Here is a 27,179-nt window from a genome sequence, read left to right on the forward strand (position 1 = left end):
GCCTGACCCCAGTAGCTGTGGGAGATTTATGACTATCTGGCTCCCCCACTCTCTATCCATCCCCCCTTTCTCTCTGTTCTCACGGCTGCAGGTGTTCTGCATGGAAATGTGCTCAACTTTCTCAGCTGGCCTGCAAAGCTATGTCACAGAGAAGACATTTTTATTTATTGAATCAGCTCTCTTGCCTGGACAAGAGGACACACAAATCTTCTTATAGCCGTGCTCTTTTTCTCACTTTCAGTTTCTTGTTTTTATACCTACAAATGATCATCCCTTATGCACCTTTGTTTGTTTGTCTTTCTTTCTGTCTTTCTTTCTTTTCCTTTTTTTGGTTCCTCTGATCTCTCATCATCTTTGATTACATTTGTTTCAACCTTTGCTCCAGGCTGCTCTCTCCTGGATTACACTCCAGTTAACCTTCCAATGATTGTCCTCTGTGCAGAGGTAGAAGAAGAAAGAAATTTTTCTAATCTTTGGTCAACAAGGATGAAACCTAATTGAACCTTTTGACCTGAAGTTCAGGAGCTGTTTCACCACTGTCAGCCAGACTCTGACAGATTACATTCTCCATCAGGCTACAGGCCATTTTTGTCGACAATAACATACTGTAGTTGATTCGCTCTGTGATCTGGCAGGGCTTTGTAATTCCCATTGTGTCCGTGAGCCCCCCTCGTGAGTGTCACACATTGTCTGTGCACCACTGAAACCCAGTGATGTGTGGCTTTTTTGGGGCTAATTAGCAGGATGGCAGATGTTGATGAGAGGAGCAACGCAGCGCAGCTCAGAGTTATGTGGGTAGGATGAGATTTTCGCAGTCTGCAAGTGTGTTCATGTATTAAGGGTCTGCAAAGTCTCTTCACAAAAGCCTTTTTTGCAAATTGCGATCAAAACCAAAGGACCCAAAGGGACAGCAGTAGGTGTATCAACAGTTAGCGATGATGTTAAGCCACTGCTAGGCCACAGTAGCAAACAGCTACTCTTAATGTCGCTGGGTAATAAATTCCATCCTTCACACCACAGCAAAGTATAGACCCTCCACGTTTCATTATCATGTTTTGTAATTTTCGGATGAGCCAGGCTTTCTTTTTTGTTACTAGAAGTTTTGAAAGTAGCATATCCACTTTTTTTACTTTTTATTAGACAGGAGCAGAATCGCTCTCCACTGCATTTGAGAAATAAATGGAAAGCAGCTTCCCAGCTCAATGAGGCACAGCAGTCCCTGATAACTTGCTGATGCATATGAATGAGAATGAAGCACCCACAGCACGCACACACGCAAACACACACACACACACACACACACACACACACACACACAAACTTGTACTTCTACCTTTGTGAGGACACTCATTGATATAATGAATTTCCTAGCCCTTTACCCTAACATCAACCATCAAAGCTAAATGCCTGCCTAACCCCAACCTTTAAGCTAACCCTCACCTAAACCTGATTCTTACTTGAACCCTGAAACCAAATCTTAACCCTCAAACGGCCCTTTGAAGTTGTGAGGACCAGCCAAAATGTCCTCACTTCCCCAAAATGTCCTATGTATATAATTCAAAGTGGTCCTCACAAAAATAGAAGTACAAATATGCACACACACACACACACACACACACACACACACATATATCTACAGGAAACAAAAACACAGTGAATATTTTATCTTTGAAAGCAGAAAGCTGTGTTCATGAATTTCAGTGTGTGACAGCTCTCATGAGGCCGACTGTAATGGAATTTGAGAGTTTAGCGATGTCGTGTTGAGCTGTGTCACCAGGTTGACAGGACGGGACAGACAGATGTGAAATGAAGCTGATCTGGAATTCATTTGTTCTTGGGGTGAAGGTGATTCCCAGGAGTTTGGTTCTGCTGTGGGCCGTATATTCTTTTCTGTGTAATAGCACCAGATGTGAAACCTGTGGACCGGAGAAGGTCTAAGGAGGACACAGCTGACTTGCACCCACTCTTGCGAAACCACTGGCCATGTGTATAATGGATATGCATTTAATAAAAGGTTGAGCAGCTATCACAAGAGACAGGCGTTTTCACAAAAGAGTTGGCAAGCTGCACTGGGCTTCATGAATTATCACATGCAGAATGCCTGCACCACAGTCTACATTTGTGTAAGCAACGACATTGGTTTGGCATGTAGTGTGCAAGGATGCTAAGTGGGAGAGGAATTATTTTAGGCAACCATGGCTTTGAAAGTAAATGTTTATTTTCTGCATATACAATGTAAGTTGACTTACAGTTGGAGCACTTCCAAAGCTTGAAAGGTCAAGAAACTCTCGCTTGAAAGGTGAATATCCAGTACAAAAGATGGGGGGGGCAGTGTTGAAAATATCGGTTTCGCCGATTAAAAAGTTAAAGGTACTGCTTGACTGGTTTCACTCATACTTGTCAGGAAGAAAGTTTTTTGTTAGAATTAAATGTCTGTGACACGTAATCTTCTAAATCTGATGATGGAGTTCCTCAAGGAAGCATTCTAGGCCCCATTTCTATTTTCTTTATACACCTTCCCTTTGCTTAACATTGTTTTAATTCTAGTTTTGTGAAACACTTTGAGCTGTATCTTTGCATTACAGGTGCTACTATTACTAATTGTTATTATTTTTAAAACCATAATGAACATAAACTGAAGTTAGAAATCAGTTTACCTTTGATTTTGTGTCAATTTTCAGACATTCAGTAACTATATAGTGTATTTTTTTGTTCCCAATTTCAACAGGAAAGTGCTCTGAAGTTGCTACAGCTCTTATGATCTTCTTCTCTGTGGTCGGTTAGTCTATTGACAGAAAATTAATCAGCAGCTTTCAGATAATTGATTAATTTTTCAAAGCCATCCATTAAGCAAACATGCAGAATTTCTCTGCTTTCAACTTTTTAAGTGAGAGGGTTTCCTGCTTTATTTGATAGTAAACTGAATATCTTCCAGTTTTAGACTGTGGGTTGGTCAAAACAGTACACTTCAGGCATCTTGGGCTTTAGGAAATTTTGATGGGCATTTTTCACTGTTTTCTGACATCTTATAGACCAAGGAATGAATTGACAAATTGAGTAAATAATCTCCACATTAATTAATAATTGAAAAAAATGTTGCAGGCCTACTGTGAAATGGAAATTTACATTGGAGGAAATACCTCTTGAACCAGCACTCCTCCTACTTCACTCTTCTATGAGTATGCATATGCCTGTGATGGCTTTGATGGTACATTAAGGCTGTTAAACCTTGCTTTAACCCCCCACCACATCTTCAGCACTATGTCCAGACAGTTAGCTACAAATGTTCTCATCCATCTTCTCGTCCCATTAAGTTTTTTTTTTTTTTTTTTTGAAGGATGTCCCTCAACCATTAAAATTGATAGGTTTGAAGAAAAAGGGGGAGGAGAGGAAGAAACACACTGCTTGATTGATCTTGTGTCCACCCAGGAAAGATTAGCCTGAAATATAATCTTTGTTTTCTGCACCACTTTTACAATTTTCCAAGCAATACAAAGGTCCAGATTTTTGAAGCTCTCGTTAAGTACATGGACAGACAGATGGACAGATGCATACATTCACATTCATTTCATGCCTTGGTAATAAAAAGAACCATATTTCTGAGTCGGCCCCATTCCCATCATCAGTTCCAATGCTCTTTCTGTGCGTCATCCTAAAGCTTCTAAGCAGATGCCTGATCTGTCAGCCAACTGTGTTTGATTAAATACAAATGGATGTTTGCAAGCTCTGCCGCTGTTTGTCTCAGGGTCTCCAGCAGCTGAAATTGAGATCTGAATATGCTGAGATGATCTTTTCCACTTAGGCTGTTTACAAAGGAGCTGTGTATACCTCCTTACTCTATAGCCTCCCTCTCAGTATCTAATGCTTTCCCCATACTTATGCAGATTGTGTTGCATAACCGCCTCACACTGAATGTATTGGAGATTTCATAGTGTAATTTTGTGTGAATCCAATGTAATGGATTGCAATAGTTTGTTTTTAAATACAATGTTGTTTTAGATAAGGGGAAATTAAAACTAAAGTAAAAAATCAGATCACACATTCTGGCCCAGAGATGTGCGCTGTACTCCACGGATACAGATGATGCCACATTTGCCACAAGACATGAAGTCAATGGGTTTTATCAGTCAGTCCACTAAATCTCTCCATGGAGGAGCAGAGGGGATTTAAGAGGGAGCTGATGAATTGACCTTTTCCTTTTCATCTGTTTCTTATCTCAGTAAGAACCAAGCTGACCTTTTCAGCCACATATCAAGTCTCCGGACCCCCTCGCCTCCTTACACCTCTCCACCCCAAAATGAACCTCTTCAAAATTAGTTTTATCTCCCATATGTGCTTCCGTCTGTACCAATTTCTTTCATCTCACTCGCAGCCATCTCCAAGGAAGAGCCGCACAAACAAACCATGACATACCATTTTCCCTAAGGAGCCAAAGCTGTTTATCAGAGAACACATTTCTCTACATCTCACTGCTTGGTGTCGGATGTGGAGGCACTTGTTTGGCTGTTTGTTCTGAGGCAAGGGCTGCGACAGGAGGTTATCATCTACTGTACATGCACAGAAACAACAAGAAATAAATTATAGAAGCAAACATGGTCCTGAAGGTCATTATACTCACTCACCTTCCTTTAAAAAAAAAAAAAAAATTCCATCACCTCATTAATTCATTGGGATAAAAGTAATCTCACTCTGGGTAAGTCTCACTTTGGCGAATGAGGATGACATCAGCGTGGTGGGGTCTGGGAGTAAAACTGAGCCTTGTCTTAGTGCATGTTTTACTTTCACATGCTCGTCAAGATCAAAGGCCATCAACTTCAATCGGACTGGAGGAACGATGGAGAAAAGGAACTACATGCCTGAGTATCTCAATGCCAATCCCCAGTGAACCAGAGCATCTATTTAATGAATTGAACCCGTGTAAGATGACTCAGTTGTTGTTGTGTGTGAGTGTGTGTGTGTGTAATGAGCTGGGAAACAACATGTTACACTGGCTCGGGGGATATAAAATATTTTCTGTTCTATTCTTTTTGTTTGTTACCATATCTCTGCCAGTAAACAAAGGACAAAGGAGGCATATTTTTCTGCCCCCATTATTATTAGCCATGACTTGTTGCTCTCAGTGTAACACAGAACATGACATTATGCATTTCAAAGCAGCTTGTTTTTTTCCTTTACACACACGCAACTCTGGTGTGTGCATGCATGACTGTTTATGGAAATATGAGTATGCATGTGTGCACAGGGGGCTGTGCATGTGCATTCAGGGTGCCTCTTAGCTGATTATTTGTGTTTAAGCAGACAGAAGGGCCCTCGTTAATTTATTGCCATTCATGAGAACGCATTTTCCCTTCTCATCCCAATTAGTGGGGATTGTATGCTGGGAAGGAAGGGGATTTCAGCTAGAAAAACATTCCGTATATGTAACAACCATAACAACTTTGAAAAGTTATGTACCTCTGAAATTCAAAGGCCTTGAAAAGGCTAGAACTGTTTTGGTTATATCAAATGGGAGATTTATGTATTGTTGGTCTTCTCAGTGACTTGAAGTGGGCAAGGCTCTGATGGGAAGAAAACACTTAGAATTTAGCAATCCATGAATTAAAATCGGAGTCTTAGAGTTGTGGGATTGTTAAATTCTTTTGCCAGTGCCCTAAAAGCATTTCCTTTCTCTCTTGCTGACTTTGTTGCATTTATTTTTCCCTTCCTTTCCCTTCTCCCTTAGCCTCTGACAGGCTCATATTAGATAGTATATAGATATTAGATAAAGTAATGTTAGCCATCAGGGAGGTGCCACTGTCAATGAAATCTGAATAAACCACACCGACACACTGAGGATATTTTTTCTTGCTTTAACTTTAAATTGTTGCCTATTTAGTCATGAATATTTACTGTTATAGAGAAAAAGTTTTAAGCAAAATATTCCGATGGGTGCTTTAATGATGTCAATATTTTTCCTTCTTCACACTTACTTAGTGCGTAGTTTCTCAAATACTACGGCTGGATTGAGCTGTTTAGGTGATATGGTTGAAATCAGTATCACAATATTGCTAGTATTTTTGACAATATTGAAAATGTATGCAAAACATCATGTACAATATCGCATTGACAGCAATAAACTTCAGTAACCCATTTAGTTAGTTTTAATTACAGTTTGCTTAATTTGGACAACAACATTATGTAAAATGAGAATATAATATGTTCATATAATCACAATATGATATCACGGAAAGTGAAATATTGCATTATTGAATTATATCCAAGTCCTAGCTATCAAACAAACTGCAACGATATGCAAAGATTTTCTTTTTTCTCACTTCTCAAGGTGACAGTGCCATTATAAATTGCCTTCATCTATTCGTGAATCATAGATCTGCATTATTGTGGGTGTTTTCAGTGCTGCTGCTGGATTGTGACAAAAACAACAAGCTCCTCTTTTCTCTGCTGGTGAAATGAAAGAAGACCTGACAGAATACACAGGGTTTCTCTTATCTACACCATACAATGTGTTCAGCGTCCAGGTCCCCCTCAGCCGTAAGATATCAACTCCAACATCGCATCTGACATTTGGAGAAATAGGAGGGTGTCAGGGCAGGGGCTGCCTGTGTGATCTATAGTTGATAAAAACAGGTTACAAAGCCTCGAGTTCTTGTGGTAGATGCTTTCAGTGACAGCCCTTTTTCACTCTTTGTCTGTTTTTTACTCTCCCGCTCTCCTTTCTTACACTGCTCTTTTATACTTCAATCTCTGCACGAGTCCCGTGTATGAAGGTGCGTGTGTATGTGTGTGTGTGTGTGTGTGTGTGTGTGTGTGTGTGTGTGTGTGTGTGTGCGCGCGCACGCAAATACTCACGTACCTCTGTGAGAGGATGACTGATGCTGGCATAGGTCAGGAGATCAGTATATATGTGTGTTGGGGGTGGAGGAGGGGTTGGTGTCAGGGTAACACAAAGCCCCCTGGGTGAGGCAGCCATGCTGGGTGTCACTCCACAGGTCAGCGGGCACCCCCTGCAGCTCCCATGATAAGCCCGGCCTGACAGCCGTTTGATGGGAAGGGTGACACACTCTCACCTCTCCCTGCTCCACAGCTCGCATGGCCAGGCCCTGGGGAGGAAAGCGATAAGAAGCTTCATGAATGCGGCTGCTGCAGTTACATTAGCTATCATTCCTAATGGCTGAAATCCAAATAAGACTCAAATATGTCGTATCAGGTATTATTAGCCATAGACAATAGCAAGGAAACAAGCATTTAGCTGTGGTTTTTTAAATAGAGCTCGGGTTTGTGTTTTCAGATTGCAATGTGGCTAAGTGTTTAAGTCCACTGTGGCTTTATCGTTGCTGCCTCCGTCACACTGACACACTGACACAGTTTCAAGGCTTTGCTTTAATGAGCTGGATTCGCAATGAGAGCATCACAATGGCTTTTTAAAAACTCCGGCCTAATTGAATGAAATCAATGCCTCATCAATGATGGGTGAGTTTCAGTGTTCGCAGTGTTCAAGTAAGCAGGTCTGTGGGTTAATTGATATGCAGGAAATGTTTCATAAGGAAGAGCTTGTTAAATGCTAATCTCCAAATGATAAATCATATTTGTTGCAGCAGAAAGTGCCATTTTAAAACTGACACACACTTCATTTTTTTTTATGTATCAATAGGGGAATGTGTGAGTATGTGAGAGAATGGAAACTATTTTTACAACACAACACACTGCTGTGAAACAGCAGCTAGCAGAAGTTCACAGTAGGAAGTAGATACAATCTTTGTGAGGTTGGATTGGTGAGCGTGCTTTCTCCCCCACAGCACTACAGTCAACCCAGCACCTCCCACACAACCCAGATCCTCTCGCAGTCAGGCCTCCTTCCTCACAGCCTCAACGCTAACAGGCAGACTGACACACTGAGGGAGGGGGCCACCTGCCTTATTCAGCTCCTTGATCTGCAGAAATATGAGGTTACATTCAGAGATTGAGTTGGCAAATGCTTGAAAATGTGTTGCTTTTGACTAATTATAAGGCACCGTCATTTCTTCATAATCCTCATAAGGCATTTGTGTAATCCAAATTTACATTTTGGGCTGCAATCTCAAGGAAGTGCCTGCCAGGAACAATTTTTACCTGCCAGAATAATTCATAAGCTTTTGTCAGATGCGTTTGTCTCATCATTACCAATTTACATTGTTTTGACAGACCCATTCATCTGTTTTTCATGAACCCACAATGTGGTGACATTGTTTTTATCTTTGGGTCAAAACCGACCAGGGTCCACTGTTAAAAGCCCACCCTCTGAGATTGACAATTAAAGGCTCTAAGATGTGGCCTTGGTTTTCCTACCTGCAGCAAAGTTACTCCCTTACATCATGGCTGATTCATAGTTCTTTCTTAATCTGGCCTTTCAGTGGCATCAATATGCCTTCCACTGTGAAAAGATAGCAGCTCATAATGCAAATTCTGTCCCAAGTGAGTAGTATCTTTGGGTCTGTTCACAAGTGAATATAGGATGAGCTCAACGGGCAGTTTGGTATAATCTCTGTTGTGATGGAAGTTGTACACATACATGAGATTCCAAAGTGGGTGGTTTGGCTCCACTGTAGGGACTGGGTAAGGAACCTGGATATACAAAAGGATCTTGGAAAAGACCTTCAACAACTTTAAAAGAACAAGTTATGTTGGTCCAGGCATCTGACCTGCATGCCTGCTGGAAAGCCATTGCTCTGGAATTATTCCAGGCACGTCCATCTGGGTGGAGATAGCGGCCACACCCAGAACATGCTGGAGGGATTACTGTTTATATCCTGCCTGTCTTGGGAACACCTCAAGTTCCGTTCAGATAAGAAAGAGCTACCAGATGGGGCTGCAGAGAGGGATGTCTTGCCACCACAACCCAGACCTGGAAGCAGTGGAGAATGGCTGGATGTACAAGCCGACATATATACACTGTGATGCACTTGAACTGGAAGACATTTTTGAAATGTATACGACTTACTTTCACTCTTTAAAGAAATCAAAATTATGGCTTTCAATTTGCAAAAATGTAACTGTAGATGAACTTTACATAGGTTTCAGTCCCCCTTCGTCAATCTGACTGTCCTGTGGGTGTGTGTGTGTGTGTGTGTGTGTGTGTGTGTGTGTGTGTGTGTGTGTGTGTGTGTGTAGAGAGAGAGAGAGAGAGACAGAAATACGGATCAAGAAAGACAAGACAGAGCCTGGATAATGTCAGGGGAGCGCTGAGTGTTAGTCCATTAGTGTCACTGGCACGTCACTAACTCTGTCTCGGTGTCACCGGTCCATGTCAGTTTCTCTCCATCGCTTGTCAAATGTGAAGTGGGAGTGGCTGCTGTCATCACACAGACATGCTGAGACATGCTTCCTAAATAAAATAATAACAGTGATTGATCAGTGTGAGGAGAGAACATTGAATTCTCAAAGCTTGCTTCAGCCAAACATACCGTTAACAAGGTTTGTGATTTATGCAACTTCTATAAGCTGTATATGGTTGCATAAAAGGTTTGATATTGACTTGAAAATGCCACCATTTTATGGTAATAATAGTTAAAGTGAATTTGATTTGAAAACTGTGTTTTCCTCAGTGGCGTGCCTCGGAGCCGGAGGGAATAGCACAGAAGTAATCAATACACGAATGTCTGTTTTTAGACACTGAGTGCATTTTAGACTGAATTAATCAATAGCAGAATATGTTTTGACATAAGAAGAAAAGGGGTGGGGTGAGGATGGGCTTCCTCCTCCACCTGGGGGCTTCTATGCATCACGGAACAGACAGAATGCTGGAGAAAAAAAGGACAAGGAGCCAGGGAGACAGCACCCACTTGACACTTATGTGGTTATGTGTCTGTATAGTCTGGGGGGGGTGTGTCTATGTCTCTGCACGGGAAAGCATCATATCATGCTTTTCCAACTCTCTACTAGATTTCCCTGCACTGGGGAGAGAGCTATATTTCAGGAAACACATAGTCTGGAAATATTACAGTTGCTTGGGGAAAATCAATCACACTTGTTCTTTGCACAGGGATGAATTTGGCAGACACACAACTGAGGGAGTTCCGTTTTCCTCTCTGTCTTTGTCTGACAAGTCCATAACCCCCACCTCAGTGATGGGCGCAGGTGAATCTAAGATATATATGTCTTTTTATGCCTGAAAATGGCCACTCAAGGCTGAAGCCTGCAACAGTGGAGAAGTCTCATACATGAAACCTGATCCAACAAAGATGTTGCTTGTAGTCGTGATTTATTGAAAGCAATCAAAACAACAAAAATATATTTCTACCGAAAGCAAGCTGTACTGTATAAATGTTTAATATTAGTACACAGTGGCATCAAGGATAAAGCTGAAATTTTGGCTTGGAATGCAGGTCACTTGGGTTGTAAATAAAAGCCACTAGTAGGACTGGCATACATGTTCAGCCATTTTTTTTTTTTTTTTTTTTTTCAAAACCTAGGATGAATTATGAAAGCCAACCATCTGTATGATTATAATACCATGGATTGTCTCCAGCACTGACAGTATAATGCTTGAGGTGAGTCTAAATTTAGAAGTTGGATGAAGAAGAGGAGTTCTAACATCTCTGAAGTGACAAATCCTGTCTGTAGCATGCCTTCACAAAGTTGCTAAAGCAGCATATTTACTAATGAATACTGTATCTGCTGGGCGAACAGCTGGGTTAATTTGCAAGTCAATTACTGTCAGTTCCTCCGTTTAATATCTTAACTCTTATGTCCTAAAAAATATTAGCTGATAGACAAACCATAAATTGCTCTATGCTGTTTTCCATTAGTTCCATTAGCTGTAATACAAAACTGCATTTCTTACAGATAGCTTTTGGAGAATTAAACTCTTCTGTCCATAAAAACAGCTGCACTGCTCCTTTCATGAAGTGAAGTAGTAAGCATAAGTACAGTCCCAAATTTTGCGAAATGTTACATTAGAGGCAAGATATCATTAAAATTTCTATGCTAACTATAAAGCAAGAGCCATAGACCATTAGTTTACACATTATATCTTGTTGTGACACTTTGTAACTTTGAACAGACCCAGGCTAGCTGTTTCCCCATGCTTCAAGCCTTTATCCTAAGCTAGTCGTGCTGTTGCACTAACTCTTGGCAAGAAAGAAAATATGCATGTTTCCCCCAAATGTTGAAGTGTTCCTTCTATGAAGCGTATAATGTTTACGTTCAGTGACAAAGAGGAAAGTGGTGTAATGTTCGTATAGCAAACAAAAATAAGGCGAGCTTGGTGTGGTGGACAGAGACACGCAGTATATGACTTCAGCTGGGGTTCACGTTTCGTCCCCTACCAACAATCAGCATTTTTTTAAACCATGACAGCAGTTGTTCCATAAACAAAGCCATGACCACAATCTTTCCCTGACATTAACCAAGCATTTTTAGTGCTTGTAGAGAGTTTAGTCTTAGCCATACTATAGAGGCAGCAGGTTTAGATGACTTTCATAGGGGCCATTTTGTGTTGCTTGTGAAGTAAGGTGTTGCTTTTAATGAGGCAAAATTGTTACCATTGGATCTTTGTAGACATTATACATATTTATTTTCAAAGACTAACCCTATAAAGTATGTTTGTAAGTGAGTGCAATTTACTTTATTTACAATTGACAGTTTGATTTGTTAAAAACAGGTGTAATTAATAACATTAAAAATGGTCACACTCCAAAGAGGTGTTAGTGTGGTCACATGGACTTTATTCCTGCGCCCACTGAGCTGTTATCCCCCTGCGCCAAATGTTGGTGTTTGCCAGAAAATTAAGTGCCCGAATATGTGTTAAATGCCCCAAAGTGCCAGATGTGAGCAGACTTTAACAGGTTGCCCTAAAGCTGCTTGGGACCAATTAGCATTTGTCATGACCAACTTCCACCCCGCCACCAGTTTGGGTGTTTTGAACACAGATTTCTTTTCACTTGCAGTATGGTTCATATTTTATTAGCTCGACTAATTGTCGCCATCTACAGCCCTCCTCCGCCTGTTTCCAAGTCATAGAATTGTTATCAGAAAATCACAGTGGAACAGACGCTTTGCTCCCAAGCAGTTGCACTCATCTAATTATAAAACACTAGGTAAATGTTGAGCAGATGCCCTCCGCCAATACCCCCCTTCCCCCTTTCTGCCTTCCAATTGAGAGAGCCATTTGGTCTCATTCTAGTGTTACATTGGCTCCACATGGAGTGGTGATCCTTGCCAAGCGGCTGCCATGGTATAAATGAACCTAATCACTCGCCAACTTAACACACCGTCCGGCGGATAAGAACAAAAGAAGAACTTCCACTTCAGCTAAAGTGGTGTGCCATACCCCGCTGGGGCTGACTTCTCAGCCTTCCACTGCTTGTGTCTACAATGAGGAGGCATGAGTGGGATGGTGTCAGAGGCTGCAGCACTCCCTTCTAATGACTAATAGCTTCAGTGTACTTGTGCCTTGCACTTGGCAGGGTTATGCCACAATTAGCCATCTGTTAGTGGTGAAAGAAAAATAAGGAAAATAGACAACAGGGAAGAGGGAGAGACCGGAGGAGAAAATTGGACTTTTTCCAGTTAATGTAGAAACCAGTGACCTGGAAGAAAACCTGTCTGTAACCAAACAGCTTCCAGTGCATTAAATGGATTTGTTGTATTGTGGTCTTTGTCGGCTACAAATGTCATGGTCCTTGAACTTTCTATAATCTTGAACCTGAATTCTCCCAAACACATATGTGATTCCATCTCAGGTGTCTTTCAAAATGCTTATTATGACTTGGTTGTCAATAGTTGTCCATTTTCCAGTTGTTTCTGTTGATAAAGTACCACCTGCTGTTGCAGATGCAGTAGTAATTCGCACATTTGCTTGACAAGTTTTGAGGAACAGCATTGCTAGCACCACCTAAGTGTACCTGGAACTTAGAGTATGAACTCTGAAGTAAGGCCAGAATTTAATTTGAGGAACTTCTTGTTAAAGTGTGCAGAGAACAATAGAAAAATGGAAATAAAAGCAAAACCCATGAAGATGGCTACATGTTATATTACCATTCGTCAAGTTTCTATTGTGGAAAAGTCTGATTTCTTTATCAGACTTCAAGTTGGACATCATGCTGTCCTCCTCCTCCTTCTCCTCCTAGTGTTCATATCCTTCTCCAGGCTTCATTACCCCACATACCATGCACTCTGTGCTGGGGAAGCATAGCAGCTGTCATTTCTGTCTGGCAGGAGTGTCTCTCCTCTCCACCACGGCCACAAGTGACCTGTTCCTGTCTCCGTGCCAGAACAGATGACAGCCTCACCAAAGCCTGCATGGTCCAGGTGTGGGCTCTGGGTATAAGCTTCATTGGGATCCAAACCATGGCTGTGACTACGCTTAATAGCTGATTAAATTTGAATCCTGGCCTCGCAGTTGTAAGGATAAAGCCTTGTAAAACAATACTGACTTTTTGCACAGGTAGGGTGTGTGTTTTTCCTGTGTATGTGTGTACTTAAATCACATGTGTGTGCACACGTAGAATCTGTTACACAGTCAGACTATAAATCTGCCTTGGAATTAACCAGTGAGTAGAGGCTGATTGCTGTAGCGGTCCTCTCGCACACTCAGGAATGAGAATAAATGAGCGGACGCTGGCATGAACAATCCTTTATTACTTCCATTAGCCAGAGGAGCCCCAGCCTTATGAAACAGGGGACACCAGACATGGAGCACAGTTGTCACATACGTGGCCTGCTAATGGTTCCCCCCACCTTCACCATTACCACCACCTCACACGCATACAATTATCGCATTACTTGCCTACCCCCAGTCTCCCATCCATTCGCACAATCACTTGATGCAATACAGTTGTCCGCATACTCCTTGTAATGTCAGAATATTTCTGAAGTGCCAGTTGATAAGTGCAGCTCTGGAGTGCTTCCACCAGCTCAATATGTTCATCAGCACATTTTTTTTTTCTTTTGGAGAAACTTCAATAGATGGCAGAATCATTAATCAGGAACTTTGCTGTGTTTTTCCTGTAAATCATCCCACTAATTCCTGGATGCACTCTTCAGACAACGACAACAGCACCAGGTGCTCTTAATCAAGATTGGTTTGTTTGCTTGTTTTTTGCATACATTAAATTTGCCAGGTGTACTACTTTTTCATTAATGTATTCTCCATCAAGAGCAAGGTAATGTTACAGCTCATTTATTGTGCTAAGCCTCAGGTCAAATAAACATGATTTGACAGGTGTTTCATTACATTCAGAACAGACTGGCTGACATTGTTGTAATTTCTATTGGAGGATGAAACAGGGGACAGCAATCTTACCTGGTCTGTGCTTGTGAAATATCTACCGGTTCCGCGTCTTCTAACAGAATACCAGAAAACGTCTCTCGCTCTCTCTCCTGCTCTCTGTCCGTGTTCCTCTGCAGAGCATGTGCGATTGTCAGTAGACCCTTCTTGTGGTAGCAGAATGAACTGGTACTGGAGGGGTAGAGCGAGGGGAGATTGTTGACTATTTAATTGATTGCGGATGGCATCGTTCTTTTGGATGGTTAAAAACAAAAAATAAAAATTGCTAAAATGGGTCGCCCAATGTACTTTGGCGGCCGTTAATCATTTTTGTCATTGCTTTTTACTTGGAATTAAGCTTTCTTACAGTGTTTTAAAGTACCGTTCGCTAACGGGAGTCAAAATGTAATGCTTCAGTCTGGAGGACTGGACAGACCCAAAATTTTGGCCCAAGTCCAGTCCAGGACAAACAAAATTTTACCAAAAATGTGCCAAAATCTTTAAGCTCTAAGCAAATAGTTTAACATCAAACCCTGGAGAATCTGTAAATTGTCCATGATGAAGTAACAGTGGTGACGTACTGTATATTTGAATATGTGCCTGAAGGGATCCCATCGGACTTGGGTTGAGTTGGAGAACTTTTTTTTCCTTCTAAGTAATGAAGTCTAAAACATCCAAAAATGTATAAATTTGAAAATAACCATAAACAAACTGCAACGTTTTATGCAACTTTTCTCATACGGCCCAAAGGAGGCATATGTTTGGACATCTCTTTGCAACTGATTTAACCAGGTCAGTTTGAGTTATGGGGGTTTCATGTCTTTCCCTGTATCTCGGGTTGACGTACACAGGTACAGTATTTTTTAATTAAGTATACAGTAGCTCTTCTGAGTGTCATTTCTGTTTCCACTGTTCCAACTGTGTAATCAGGACACAGTGGGAAGCACTGAATTGCACCCAATTTCCTCTCACTTGCCTTTGTTTATAGACTCAGGGATCTTAAAAAGAGTGAGACTCGAGTGGGTTGAGGGAAAACCACAGACATCGACTCTTCTAACCTCTTGCTGGCACTTTTGCTGTGCCATTAACAACACAGTGGGGAGCCTTGGAGTAGATTGATTACACTTGTGATCGCTCTTCTAAGATAATGTCCTTCCTTTTAATCATGCATTGTGCCTCTGCTCTTTACAAGGATAAGATTATCATCAGCAACTTCATCACTGTCTCATTGTAAATGCTGTCTTAATTGGACAGCTTTGCTTTTCATTGGAAGTTTTCATGTTATTTACTGCTGTGTGTCCTTCAGATTGGATTATTTGGGACTTTTCAGCTTTCTGTCTGTCTGTTGTCTTCTGGACTATGGGCTGTTTTCTCTTTCACACAGAGAAGTCCAATGTTATGACTTAATTTTCTAAGAGCTACAGTTAAAGATATTTTCTTCTGGAGTGTAGCTTGTTAGTTGCCAGGTGACTGTAATTAATCTCATTTTACAAAGAACACTTTTAGAACTAAAGAGTTAGCAGTATGTGCAGTATGTTAGCTTGATCCCTGTGGCATTGAGCTTTGCTAAGTCCTCTGAAGTCAATAACCTTGTGTTTACTCATCGGGCACCCTTATAATCCTGCAACTCCGTAAACCTGACATTTCATCAAAAAGCACCTCCCGTTCCTGCCAGACATCCACCCAGCTTTGCTTTCTCCGAAACCTTTCAAGTGTTTAAATTAAGATTTGAAGATGAGTTTGGTGCAAAGAAAGCTTTAATGAGAGTTCAGCCCTTGCAGCCTCAGGCTATCATCAGTAATCCTGTCCTTTTGTTCACTTTGACATTGGTAGAATTGACCAAACCTCCTCACTAAGGTAGTCTTGATTTTCCCAGTCCGCTTTCTTGTCAAGTCCTTTGTGGTGGCTGACGTTTGTGATGGGACACTAATTACTCTCTTTGCCTCTGAGGAAAGTCTAAAAACAACATCCTCAGGCACAGGATACCTGCAATGATACCCATTATGTGTAAAAATGAAGGGTTTTTTCAGCAGGTACTGTGGACAAGGGTTTGAAACACCTTGTACCTGTTTGTTTTCTCCTTCCCTTATATCCTCATTTATTTTTATTTATATTTCTTTCCTTTCCTTTTTCCTCATTTCTTTCCTTCCATCCTTCCATCCTTGCATCCTTGACACCCCACCTGAACTGGATCCCAGTTATTGGCTATCAGGCAGATCAGTGGCCAGCTGCAGGGGTCCGGATTGACCTTTCCAATCCTCCCAGTTTATTATTTCCACTGTCAAAGCTCCACGTGCCACTGTCTGACCTCCACTCTCATTCCCAAACCAGCGACCATGCGACAGCCTCACAGACAAAGGCAGTTGGAGAGGGGAGAGATGGCGAAGTCGGACGATACACCTTTGTTGAGATCACGACTGTGTCTGGCATTATATAAATACTGCTTATCAAGTGTTAATTTCCTCTGCTGCTAGGGTGGGCACATTAAATGTGAAGGAAACAATTTACCTCTTGCAAAGTCTCCCCAGTCCATCGTGAATAAGACTGGGCTTGGCATTCAGTGGCATTGCTAGTGCCATCTGCTACTTTTGTCATCTCATCTATGTGTCATCAATTTAAAACTTCATGGGAAACAGCAGATAATAAAGGATAAATCTGGTTCATTACAACTTGGGTGTTATTATTCCTTTTTCATTATTGGTCTCTGTAATAAGTACATTGTACTTAAAGTTAATTGCTGAGATCTGGGAATGTGGTGATATTGCTAAAAAGTCAGACTGGGCAAGAACACAAGCTTATTTTGATGAGAAAACCAAGGAGAACGGTTAAATTACAATGCTGTTACCATAGTTGTATGCACGCACAATTTGCTTGTGTAATGAAGGAAGAGGACATGTTGGGTCGTCCTTCCAAATAAAATGGTCAAAGGAGTACTTAGACATTTTGGGCCATACACTTGTGTAAGTCACATCACAGTTGTGTCGCGGGGGGCTATGTGCCGGGCTATTTCGTACCGGGGCACTTGCCAGTGGAGAACATCAGTAGCTTTTATATATAAGGGACAGATGTGAGAGTGGTATCAGTTCTCTCAAAACAAATAACCACATTTCCCAAAATGGGTTGTTTACAACCTGTCTGATTATCCTCACTGTCATATTTCTTGCCACATCAGACTTTGCTGGGCCAGTGTTGCTGCATTACTAGATGTTAGTTATTGCTTTGGTGAGTATAATGTTACCATTACAGATAGAAATGATGACCAAAACTAACTAGCCTAAGTTTTAATAAACTGGAATGTTACTTTAACGTTTTTCATTGGCTCCATTACTCGTTCTGTAAGTACAGAAGTATTGTACACAGGAAGACAACAGAAACGGACAGATGAGAAAACACAGTGAAAGAAGGGCAGTGGTTGTACTTTTGTATATTTTGGTTTGTATTTTGCGCAATAATGTTGAAAATACTCGTTACTCTACTCTATAATCTACTAGATACCTCCTTGTGTCATACCTCCTCTCTGGCTCACTCTCAGCACATAAAGAGGTGTTCCATGACAGTACCCACTTTATTTTCTTCAGTCAGCATATGGATGGCACCATTACTCCTTACAACCTCTTTTCACGCCATCCAGGCCATTTTGCTGATCTGCACAGCACATAGCATCATCCAGCAACTCAACCCTGAAAAGGCTGATTAACTTAGCTCTCTGTTTCCCTCACCAGTCCCAAATCATATTTATATTCTTCCGCAGAATTTCAAAATCCAGCCAAAACAGGATAGAACAATTATCTCGCATTCAGCTGTAATCTGTTAGTGATGAAAATGGAACGCGATATTAATCCAATTTTATGGGAAAGTGATCATAAGCAGTACAAGAGGATGTCATGGATATTATTAACCGGTGCATCTGACAAATATGGCCAAGTACAAGAAATCAGATTAAACATTTACTCAACAATTTTTCATGTCCAGCACTGTGAACACTGCATGAGTCTGTCTTCCCATATCTGCCCTATATGTGTACACACTTGTTGACATAATGGAGGGTTGCTGTAACTGTAAAGTCATTACTGAATTTCAAATTTTTATTGCGTACCGTATGAGTTTCTTAAAAAGTAATCAGAATACTGAGAGGCGTTAATAAGTAATACTGCCTTACTTACTGCCCCAGTAAGTAAGGCGGGGGGGTAGATGCTGACACTCCAAAATCCATGTATGAGCTGCACCTACTTCACTCACTCTGCTACTCAACACATTTGCCATTGAGTATTGTGTAAAGATCTCTTCTCCCTTTGTCCTTTTAATAATAGTTGTCCTTGCACTGAGCGATTATGGCAAGAGATTGGATAATAAATGTATGTAACAAGGCAGACAATGAATTTTAGGGCAGATTGAAATAGGTGATACACTTTGAATGAGTTGCGCAATAAAGGGAATACTCCACACAAGATTGGTGCTCAGAGAGGAAAATTGACAGAATTCATCAAATTTTCTGCAGGCATAAAAGCTCAGCAGCAGTTTGTAGGGCCTTTAATGTGAAAAATAGCTCAGGGGCCTTGTGCAGTGTGTTCTATGGGGTTGGAGGGGTTAAAGGAGGCCTGTACATTGGTTCATGTAGAGAGGTTGAGGGGATTGTCAGATTTCCCCAGTGGCTTTCTCTCTCTCTCACTCTCTCTCTTCCACCAAGACACCCCCACCCCCTCCCTGCCTCTCCCTCCCCGTTTCCTGTCACTGGAGCGTTGCTTGAGTCGCTCAGACAGTAGCGCTGACTGTGTGGGAGTGATTTATGCAGTCATAGGGGCTGTACTGTTGCGGACCTTGCCCCGTATTTTATTCTGACGCCTATTATTGAAATAGGACATTCGGATGTTAAAGGGAACCCAAGAGATAGCAGTCACGCTCACATCCCACCAGCATTTGGAATTACCTCAGGGAGTATTTAATTCCACTTCTCTACTGAATGTTTCCATTCGCACTTGTATATAGTTTTTAATTTATGAAAATGCAAATTGAGTTTCACATGCTGAAAGAAGGAACTGCAACACATTGAGGATGTCGGAGCTGCAGTGTAACGACTGCTGATCATTTACTTCGGCCTTATAGAAAAGGCCGACTGCAGCCGTCAGTCAGCAGTGTAAGTCCAGTTCATTCTCTGCATAAACACTGGTACATGAGTGGTAGTTCAAGCATTTCTGATGGATGCCTGGATGGGAATCAATTCTCATTGCAAAATATGAGAAGCTGCATTAAAGAAGCCAGCTACGACTGTCAAGGGGCGCTCTGGTGACCTACGAGTTTAGAGCATGGACAATGAACTGCAACGTGCCCGGTTCAAGTCCAGCCAGGAACCTTTGTTGCTTATCATTCGTCATTATCTCTATTTCGTCTCATTGACAAAAGCATAAAATGCCCCCAAAAAACTTACGACTTCCAAGGAGCATTTTGGTATGAAACATCCAATCAGGGATGAAAAAATTCTGTCGTGTCTGCAGCTACTTCATGGGAAACCTGTGGAGAAAAAAAACAGTTAAACATTTTGGGAAATATCCTCATTAGCTTCTTGTTAAGAGTTAGATGAGAATATGGGCACCAGTCTCATCTCTGTACGCTAAACATGAAGCTAAGGCCAGCTACCAATTAGTTAAGCTTAGGATAAAGAATCGAAACAGGGAGAAACTGCTAGCCTTGTCCCATTCAAAGGTAACAAAATCCACCTACCAGCACCTTGAGTGTTCATTAACACATTATATCTTGTTTAATCTGCATATAAACCAAGGAAACAGCAAATTCCAGTATTACATAATCTGTAAGATTTTAGTGTTTCTATGCTGAGAAAAATTGATGAAATAATAAAAGGAAAAACTTTAAAGTGGGGATTTTAGAAAAAGAGTGTTACAAAAAGTGTTTCCTATTCTATCAGGACTCAGTTATGATGCTTGACTAGTAGCAGTGGTCCCTCTTCTATCTCCACATGGCTCTAGCGGCCATGCTTGCTTTGTCCCCCCTCTATTGTACCTCCACTTCCTCTGGCACTGTCACCGTCCTCAGTCTCCTCCAGTGCTTTTATCTGAGGGCACCACACAGCTGACTGGACCCTAACACTGAGGGGTCACGTTGCCTTTTCCCAAAACACGAGAAGCTGGAACAGGCTTTTAATCGACGGCTGTGGGCGCTACACTCCCCGGGCTAGATAAACCTACATGTTACACTTTCTCCATCTGCCTGCAAACAGTTATCATCCCACAGGCTGCCATTCAAACCAGCAGGTGACAGCAAACAGGAGATGCAGACAGTGTGTAACGGAGGCTTGCTGCATGCACACTAGTTAAGCACAACAGCCGAGGTTAGATGCGCTGGTAAAATATGAGCATCTGATGCTCTTTCTACTTCTGCTGAAAGCCTTGTTTACTTGTCAGTGCAGCTGAAGTACAAAGGATGACCTTGCTTCATTCAAATCACCGCATTTCCAGTTCATACAGGATACGACTGAAGACAAATACTCTCTGCTTGTGCACAGCATAAACTCTTTAAAATTGAAAACAAAAACATTTCATTAGGATTCAAAGTGCTACATGCAAGTAATAAAGCAATGTGTGCAGTTAATTCGAAAGCATAAAAAAAGCTAATGGAATATTAGAGTCTATTGCCTTAGGCTGCCTTTTCTCCCTGCAGAGGAGGTACATCAATCACTTGTATCAGTAGTACCCTGCAAGCTGCCGGCAGTGTCTTTGCCTCCTGCCACAGACATGGTCCCTCAGCAGAAGCAGCATCGCATGTGGCTGAACTTGACATCTTAACAGATAAACTGGCCCCACTTTACTATCACTGTCACTACATTCTGCCCTCGGTCTTCGGAGATATTGATGGAGGCCGCAGTCGATGAGACGCCTGAGAAGTGCAGCTAAGCTGCTGCATGTTTGTTCTTTCTTGCTCGTCCTCATACCTGGAGGATAAACTATAAGATGGGACACAGCTGAGAGAACCTTCGAGATTGTGCTTTGCTGTAGGCTCCTAGTTGTAAAAACAGTGACTTTTGGTGAAGTTTTCAAGTAAGTCTGTTTGTTTGCTCGAAATGGCTCAGAACAGCTTTAAGTGACGCGAGATATTTACTGTGGAGACTTAATGCACTCAGCTGTGTCACAAGTACACAATTTCTGAATGTCTTTGTCAGTATGGGACTCTGCTACAGAGAAAATGAAAGAAAAGGGAAGAGTTTTCATCGTTTCGTTACACTCCACTAAGCTGATTTACTGCACTTGTTGTGAGAAAGCTGGTGGTCGTCTCAGGGGCTTTGAATGAAAACACATTTCTCTTCTGGCTACGGCTGCCGCATATCCATGTGCCATCAGCCAGCAGATGTGTCTTGGTCCGGCTACTCCATCCCAGCAGCATTTCCTTCCAACTTCACATTCACCTGATCTTGTCCTGGCCCGATTGTCGAACAAATCATCTCTCATGAATAATCACCACTGTTTTGGTCTAGACCAGTACGATAATTCATGTTGACTCTGTGCATATGGAGCAGTTTGGGCCATGAAGCGCAGGCAGAGCTGCGTTGGACTCGATAAACACTACAGCTGCTAAATAATTTGTTGCAAACAGATTTTGTTTACCAGCATGTGTTTATTAGTGGATATGTATTTGCATACTTTGAATGCACACTTGAGGAGGATAGTTTATGCTAGTATAACTCCATTAAAATATGCGTGATGAAACTTTAAGAGGCCACAGCTTGTATTAGTCGGAGGCTGTGAATATGGGCAGAAATGTTGTTTAATTTAGTTTAATGTTTAAAGTTATTTAGGGCATTAGACAATTGCAAATAAATATTCACGCTGGAATTTCTCTCTATAAAGTCACCTTCACTTTGCAGTGTGTAAAGCTGTCACGAGACATCTCAAGGACTGTGCTGAAGGCAGATCTTCACTGTGAGAATAGCTAAGATGCTGCAGCCAGGCTTATAGAAACCCGTCCCATCTGTCAGATAGGACTATGGATCCACACAACTAACCAAAGCAGTGTGTTTGGCTGGATACACATCAACCAAAAGGACACAAAAAGGATGGCAAAGTCCCTCATGCTGGAGTTAAGGCTACTTAATATTCCTGTGTTGACTGGGAATTAAGGTTTCCATCTGGCTCTCATGAAAACTGTGGATGAGAATAGAAAATCAACACTCCCTCCTCTTTTCCTGACGTGTTTCCTCTTGTTTCATTATGGTCATGGAGTGTGGCTAGCGAGTGGTGAGGCCTGGAGGAGGAGGAGGAGGAGGAGGAGGAGGAGGAGGAGCTTGGGCTGGACAGGCTGTACCAGAGGGAGAGCAGGGAAATTTGATCATTTTTCTCCAACACTGTCATTCGCCATAGGCCCCCTCATTTGTCTGCTCCAACTCCTTTGTTTCCACCAGGCTCCCTGTTCCAGGATTAGGCTGCAGAGCGGGAGACAAGCAGGGAAAATAAGACAGAGAGAGAGAGAGACAGAGACAGTCAAAGGAACGACAGTATACAAGCTAATTATTATAGTGCTCCATGTTTAATACAGTACTTAAAGTTTAATTTACATGCTGCAGTATCAATAACTGCTTTCCAAAAAACAGAATGAAAGAAATTGTGAAGGAAGACGAGTGAAAGCTGCCCAACTGCCCATTTTTTTTATTTTTTCCCCTCCAAATTGCCTTGCAGTTCCACAGGATTGGTGTTGACCCAGTTTAGCTCCCACTCAGGTGATTAATGCAACATCGCTACAAACAAAGGTCACATCAGGAGGCAGGGGAGCAGGCCAGAGCACATTAAGAGCTTGGGGAGTTATATATGGCTACTGTTGTGGCTGAGAAAATAAGTTGTTTGTTCTTTTGTAGGGCATCACTCAGTCTCTAGAGGTACACAGAGAAGCACACACGTGCACGCGCGCACACACACACACACACACTATTATACGAAGTGTAGGAACCCATGTTTTTGGATTTTAGAACCTTCTCTCTGCCTCTACTTTGTTGATTTTGACCTTTCTTTTTTCTTTTAAAGTCTTTCTCTTGTGAGTGCCCCAACATTATAGAAATGTAGTACTAAATTTCTAGAAGCAAGAGATGAAGCAAAGTTAGAACACCACCTGTATAAGACAAAGACCCGGATTGCGTGCGTGCGTGTGTGTGCGTGTGTGTGTGATATTTTTAAACTCTCGTCGCATTTCATTTCTACACATAGTGCAGCAATTCCCTACCTGGGGGTTGGGCTCCCCTCAAGGTGTCAAGATTAATGGGAAGTGGTCAAGAAATGATTAATTTCTGATTCACATTTTTTTCCTGACTGTTTTTTAATCTTTGGTTTTCTTAATACTGGATAGTTTAACATTTTCTGGTCTCTCTTTTAATTCAAATTTGAGAGTGTAAAATAATAATATCACTGCTCACAACTTTCAGAGCTACGCAACCCTTGATGAGGAGCCATCGAATCAATTAATCTAAGTAATTATCAGCAGATTAATTGATAATAGTAAGTAAAATATAGTAGTAAGTAATAGTAGTAAGTTAGTAAATACCTGTTTACTGGAGCCGTAGTTACAAGTCAGAATGGTTGGGACAAAATGGGGTCAAGACACATTTATTAGAAAAAACATCAATACTGAGCCCTGCTCTACAGAGGATTTATGTTGTCAGGTCCTGTCAGTACTTTACTGCGAATCAAAACAGACTGAGTCATTTTCTCAAAAGATCCAATTTAAAATGAACGTAGATGTGTTACAGAACATGCAAAAGCGAATAATTAGTGGTGCAATAGCTGGGGTTGAAAAATATAAGTTCCCTCTGTGGGAGTTCCCTGATGGCCTCCCTGTCTTTAATGTTCATTTAGAGGCACCACATAGGCATGCCAGAGTTACTTGAAACTGTCGACTGCTCATGAATTTAGTTCAATATGTTAGTCAGAACTAGGCTGTGGTTTGAATAGTTTTTTTATTTCTACCTCTATGTTGCATTATAAAGAGAGGTTGTGATTCAAGCCCCGAAACACTGCTGCTTTTTAGTTTCCCAGCCTTTTCTGTATTTTTCCACAGCTGACACTTGTGAATATAAATGGTCTCTTTTACTCTTCTAGTTATCATTTCAACAGTTTGCCGTGTGAGCAAAATGCTCCGCTGCAAAACCATATTTAAATACAACTTCAAGTGTAATTATGCTGTCTACCTTTTTTCATTCCTTCTTTCTGTGGTTATCAAACTTATAATCTCTGGTTTCAGCGTTTTTACCAAAGTAAATTCTGAGGTATTCCACAGCCAGGGTTTTTCTTCCAGAGAAGTTAATGGTGCTAAATGAAGCAATGATTTTCTTCGTATGTGCCAGCTGTAGTGCAAATGGTTTTCAATCTGCCAGAAAATCCAGTTCGTTTTGCGAAGATGAGGTTGAAGATGGACTGAGTGAACAAGGGGTCTTTTGAGCTCTGAGCTAACATATTGATAATGTTGCATCAAAGTGTAACTTTGTGTGTATGTTTTCCAATGGGGTTTTCATAAAGATTTCTTTTTGATCATCTGCTCAGAAGACATTGGGGAAAAAATGTACAGTGGAAATGTCCCTCTGAATGCATCCACTCTGAGCGCAATTGTAGAGCTGCAGCAGTGTGGGAAAATGACCCTTAGGGGAAAATATTGTTTTTATATGTTCAGAGAAAGGACTATGGAGGTGGGTTTTTTTTTTTTTTTTTAGAGCTAATGCTGGAGTTTTCCAACAAAAAATTTAATCAGTTTAACTTACGGTAAATGTACGTAGGTGGAGAATTTTACATCCATTTCTCAGACCCAGACCAGCATCTCTTACTTAGTGTAATGAGCATAACAAGAGCAAGACCAAAAGTGAAAATAGCTGTACTTTGGCTTTCCTCTTGGCTTTGTTGTTGGCTTGTACTCTGTCATTTAACCAAAAACCAGTTCTTTGGCTCTGTTCATCTGAACCAATCAATGTCTATACCCACAGCAAGTCTGCTTCCATGAAACATTTCTGTAGCAAAAGCCAACAAAACAGGCACAATAAACAGTTGTTCATATCACACACAAAATATTTCCCCCTGTCTTCCTCAGGTGAACGGAAAGGAGTTGTCCAAGTCCAGCCATGAGGACGCTGTGGAGGCCTTTCACGTCGCCAAGGACCCCGTCGTGGTGCAGGTCATCAGGCGGACCCCCAGCGGCCGCCCCCATGGCCCCCCTCAGGAAATCCATGTGGTGGATGAGTGCACTCAGACCGACATCACCTTTGAACACATCATGGCGCTGGCAAAGCTGCGGCCTTCAACCCCTCCTGTGCCTGATGTCTGTCCCTTCCTGCTCTCTGACAGGTACATACAATAGGAAATCTATGTGGTTATTTTACTACATCTTTGTAATTCAACAATGCTCAATAAGACTGAAAGTCCTGTGTTCTTTGGCCAAATTAATGTGACTCAGAGCAGGAAAGATAGTTTTAAGCAGGTCAATGATTTGATACAATTTTAAATACTTTTATTTTATTTTCAATTATTACAAATTATTTTGGTTCAGTGCTACAAACAACAATGCAGTTTTCCAGTTGTGTCCTTGTTTTGACTTTGGCCGGGACTGGTGGTAATTAAGAAGGAAAAAAAATAAGTAGTGAGAGGTGCTATTGAGCTATGAAGCAGAAATATAAATGTTTGCAGATATAGTGTTTGCAGTGTTTGCAGAACTGGCATTGCAAGTATGAAGGAACACAGCACAGACAGAGCCACATGGGAGATACTTAGTGATTGAGTGGCAGATGCAAAAGACATACATACTTACAGATAAATCAATATTTTAACAAACAATTGAATCAGGGTTATGGGACTATCTTTCACATGCCTCCTGTATACTTAGTCATTTACCGAAACATAATTCAGCTTTAAGATTAAATATGTTTGTTGGGCTCACATGTCTATAAATTTAGAAGACATGAAAAGATGTACTCAGGTTACTTTGTGTGCGAAATAGCTCAAAACAACACATTTGGTACAAGTGCTCGAATGGATGCTGGATAGTACAATACCTCGGCTCAAAGACATGTTTTTATTGTTTATCTGAAGAAAGAAGCATAAAAATATGTACAAATAAGATCATTATTGTTCGAAGTATCAACAAGAGGTTTTCCTGGATAACAACAAAAGAAATGGGGTTCATTATTTTCTCTTCTGCCATTTTAGTTTATATTCTGTTCATCTCAAAGGAGAAATAAACTGTGAACAAGAAAAGTTTAGCATAAAGGAAGATCTGGGTTTCGCCTCTTGGGAATGAAACAGTGAAACAGTAGCAATGCGAGCCCTTTACAGCACAGAGCTGGGAAGTGAGGTCTGTCTTGGTGAGCGAAGTGTGTTCGGTACAGTAGACAATTAATTCCAACAATGATAAACATTCAGAATTCTTTGAGTTCCTGTTATTTGTCACTGGAGACTTGCTTAGACATTCAGGGATGGAATTTCAGTCAGCTGCTCCATCTGCATCGCTCATTATTGCAAACATTATTAAAAATGTGGGTTATTGTCAGTGTTACACACTAGGTATAAAGTACTATAAATGACCTGATCAAAATTATGGCCACATGTATATATCTCACAGTATCACCATATAATTCCCCACAGAGTCTACTTGCCATAATTGTAGCTGCTTGGAGTATCTGTTTTTGCTCAAGGAAGGTTTACAAGGTGATTAAAGTGAATGGGCTAATAAAAAACTAGGCAACACAGTGTAACTTGCACTTGCGGGCTACATGTAGCCCCAGGCCGAGCCCAGATGTAATCAATGTGTCCCATAAAACTCACATTTTCTTCTCTTCATCTGAGATCAGGTGCGCAATCCAATATACAGCAGATTTTATAGATCTGCCAAATGTTTGTCACTCTTACTATTGAGGCTAGATTGTAAAATCTGTAATTGTATTCCTCGCACCCACTGCCAA

General features: G+C 41.3%; 1 protein-coding gene across 2 annotated transcripts in view; it reads left to right on the forward strand.

Annotated features, from left to right (window-relative positions):
• Positions 1–27,179, forward strand: part of LOC120793484 (PDZ domain-containing RING finger protein 4-like) — a 119,152-nt gene that overhangs the window by 77,584 nt on the left and 14,389 nt on the right. For both annotated transcript variants that reach the window (XM_040133603.1, XM_040133605.1), the window contains exon 3: positions 25,316–25,569. In XM_040133603.1, coding sequence (XP_039989537.1) covers positions 25,316–25,569 — 254 coding nt within the window. The remainder of the gene's footprint in view (positions 1–25,315; positions 25,570–27,179) is intronic.

This window comes from Xiphias gladius, chromosome 8, assembly GCF_016859285.1.
Source record: "Xiphias gladius isolate SHS-SW01 ecotype Sanya breed wild chromosome 8, ASM1685928v1, whole genome shotgun sequence".
NCBI lineage: Eukaryota > Metazoa > Chordata > Actinopteri > Istiophoriformes > Xiphiidae > Xiphias > Xiphias gladius.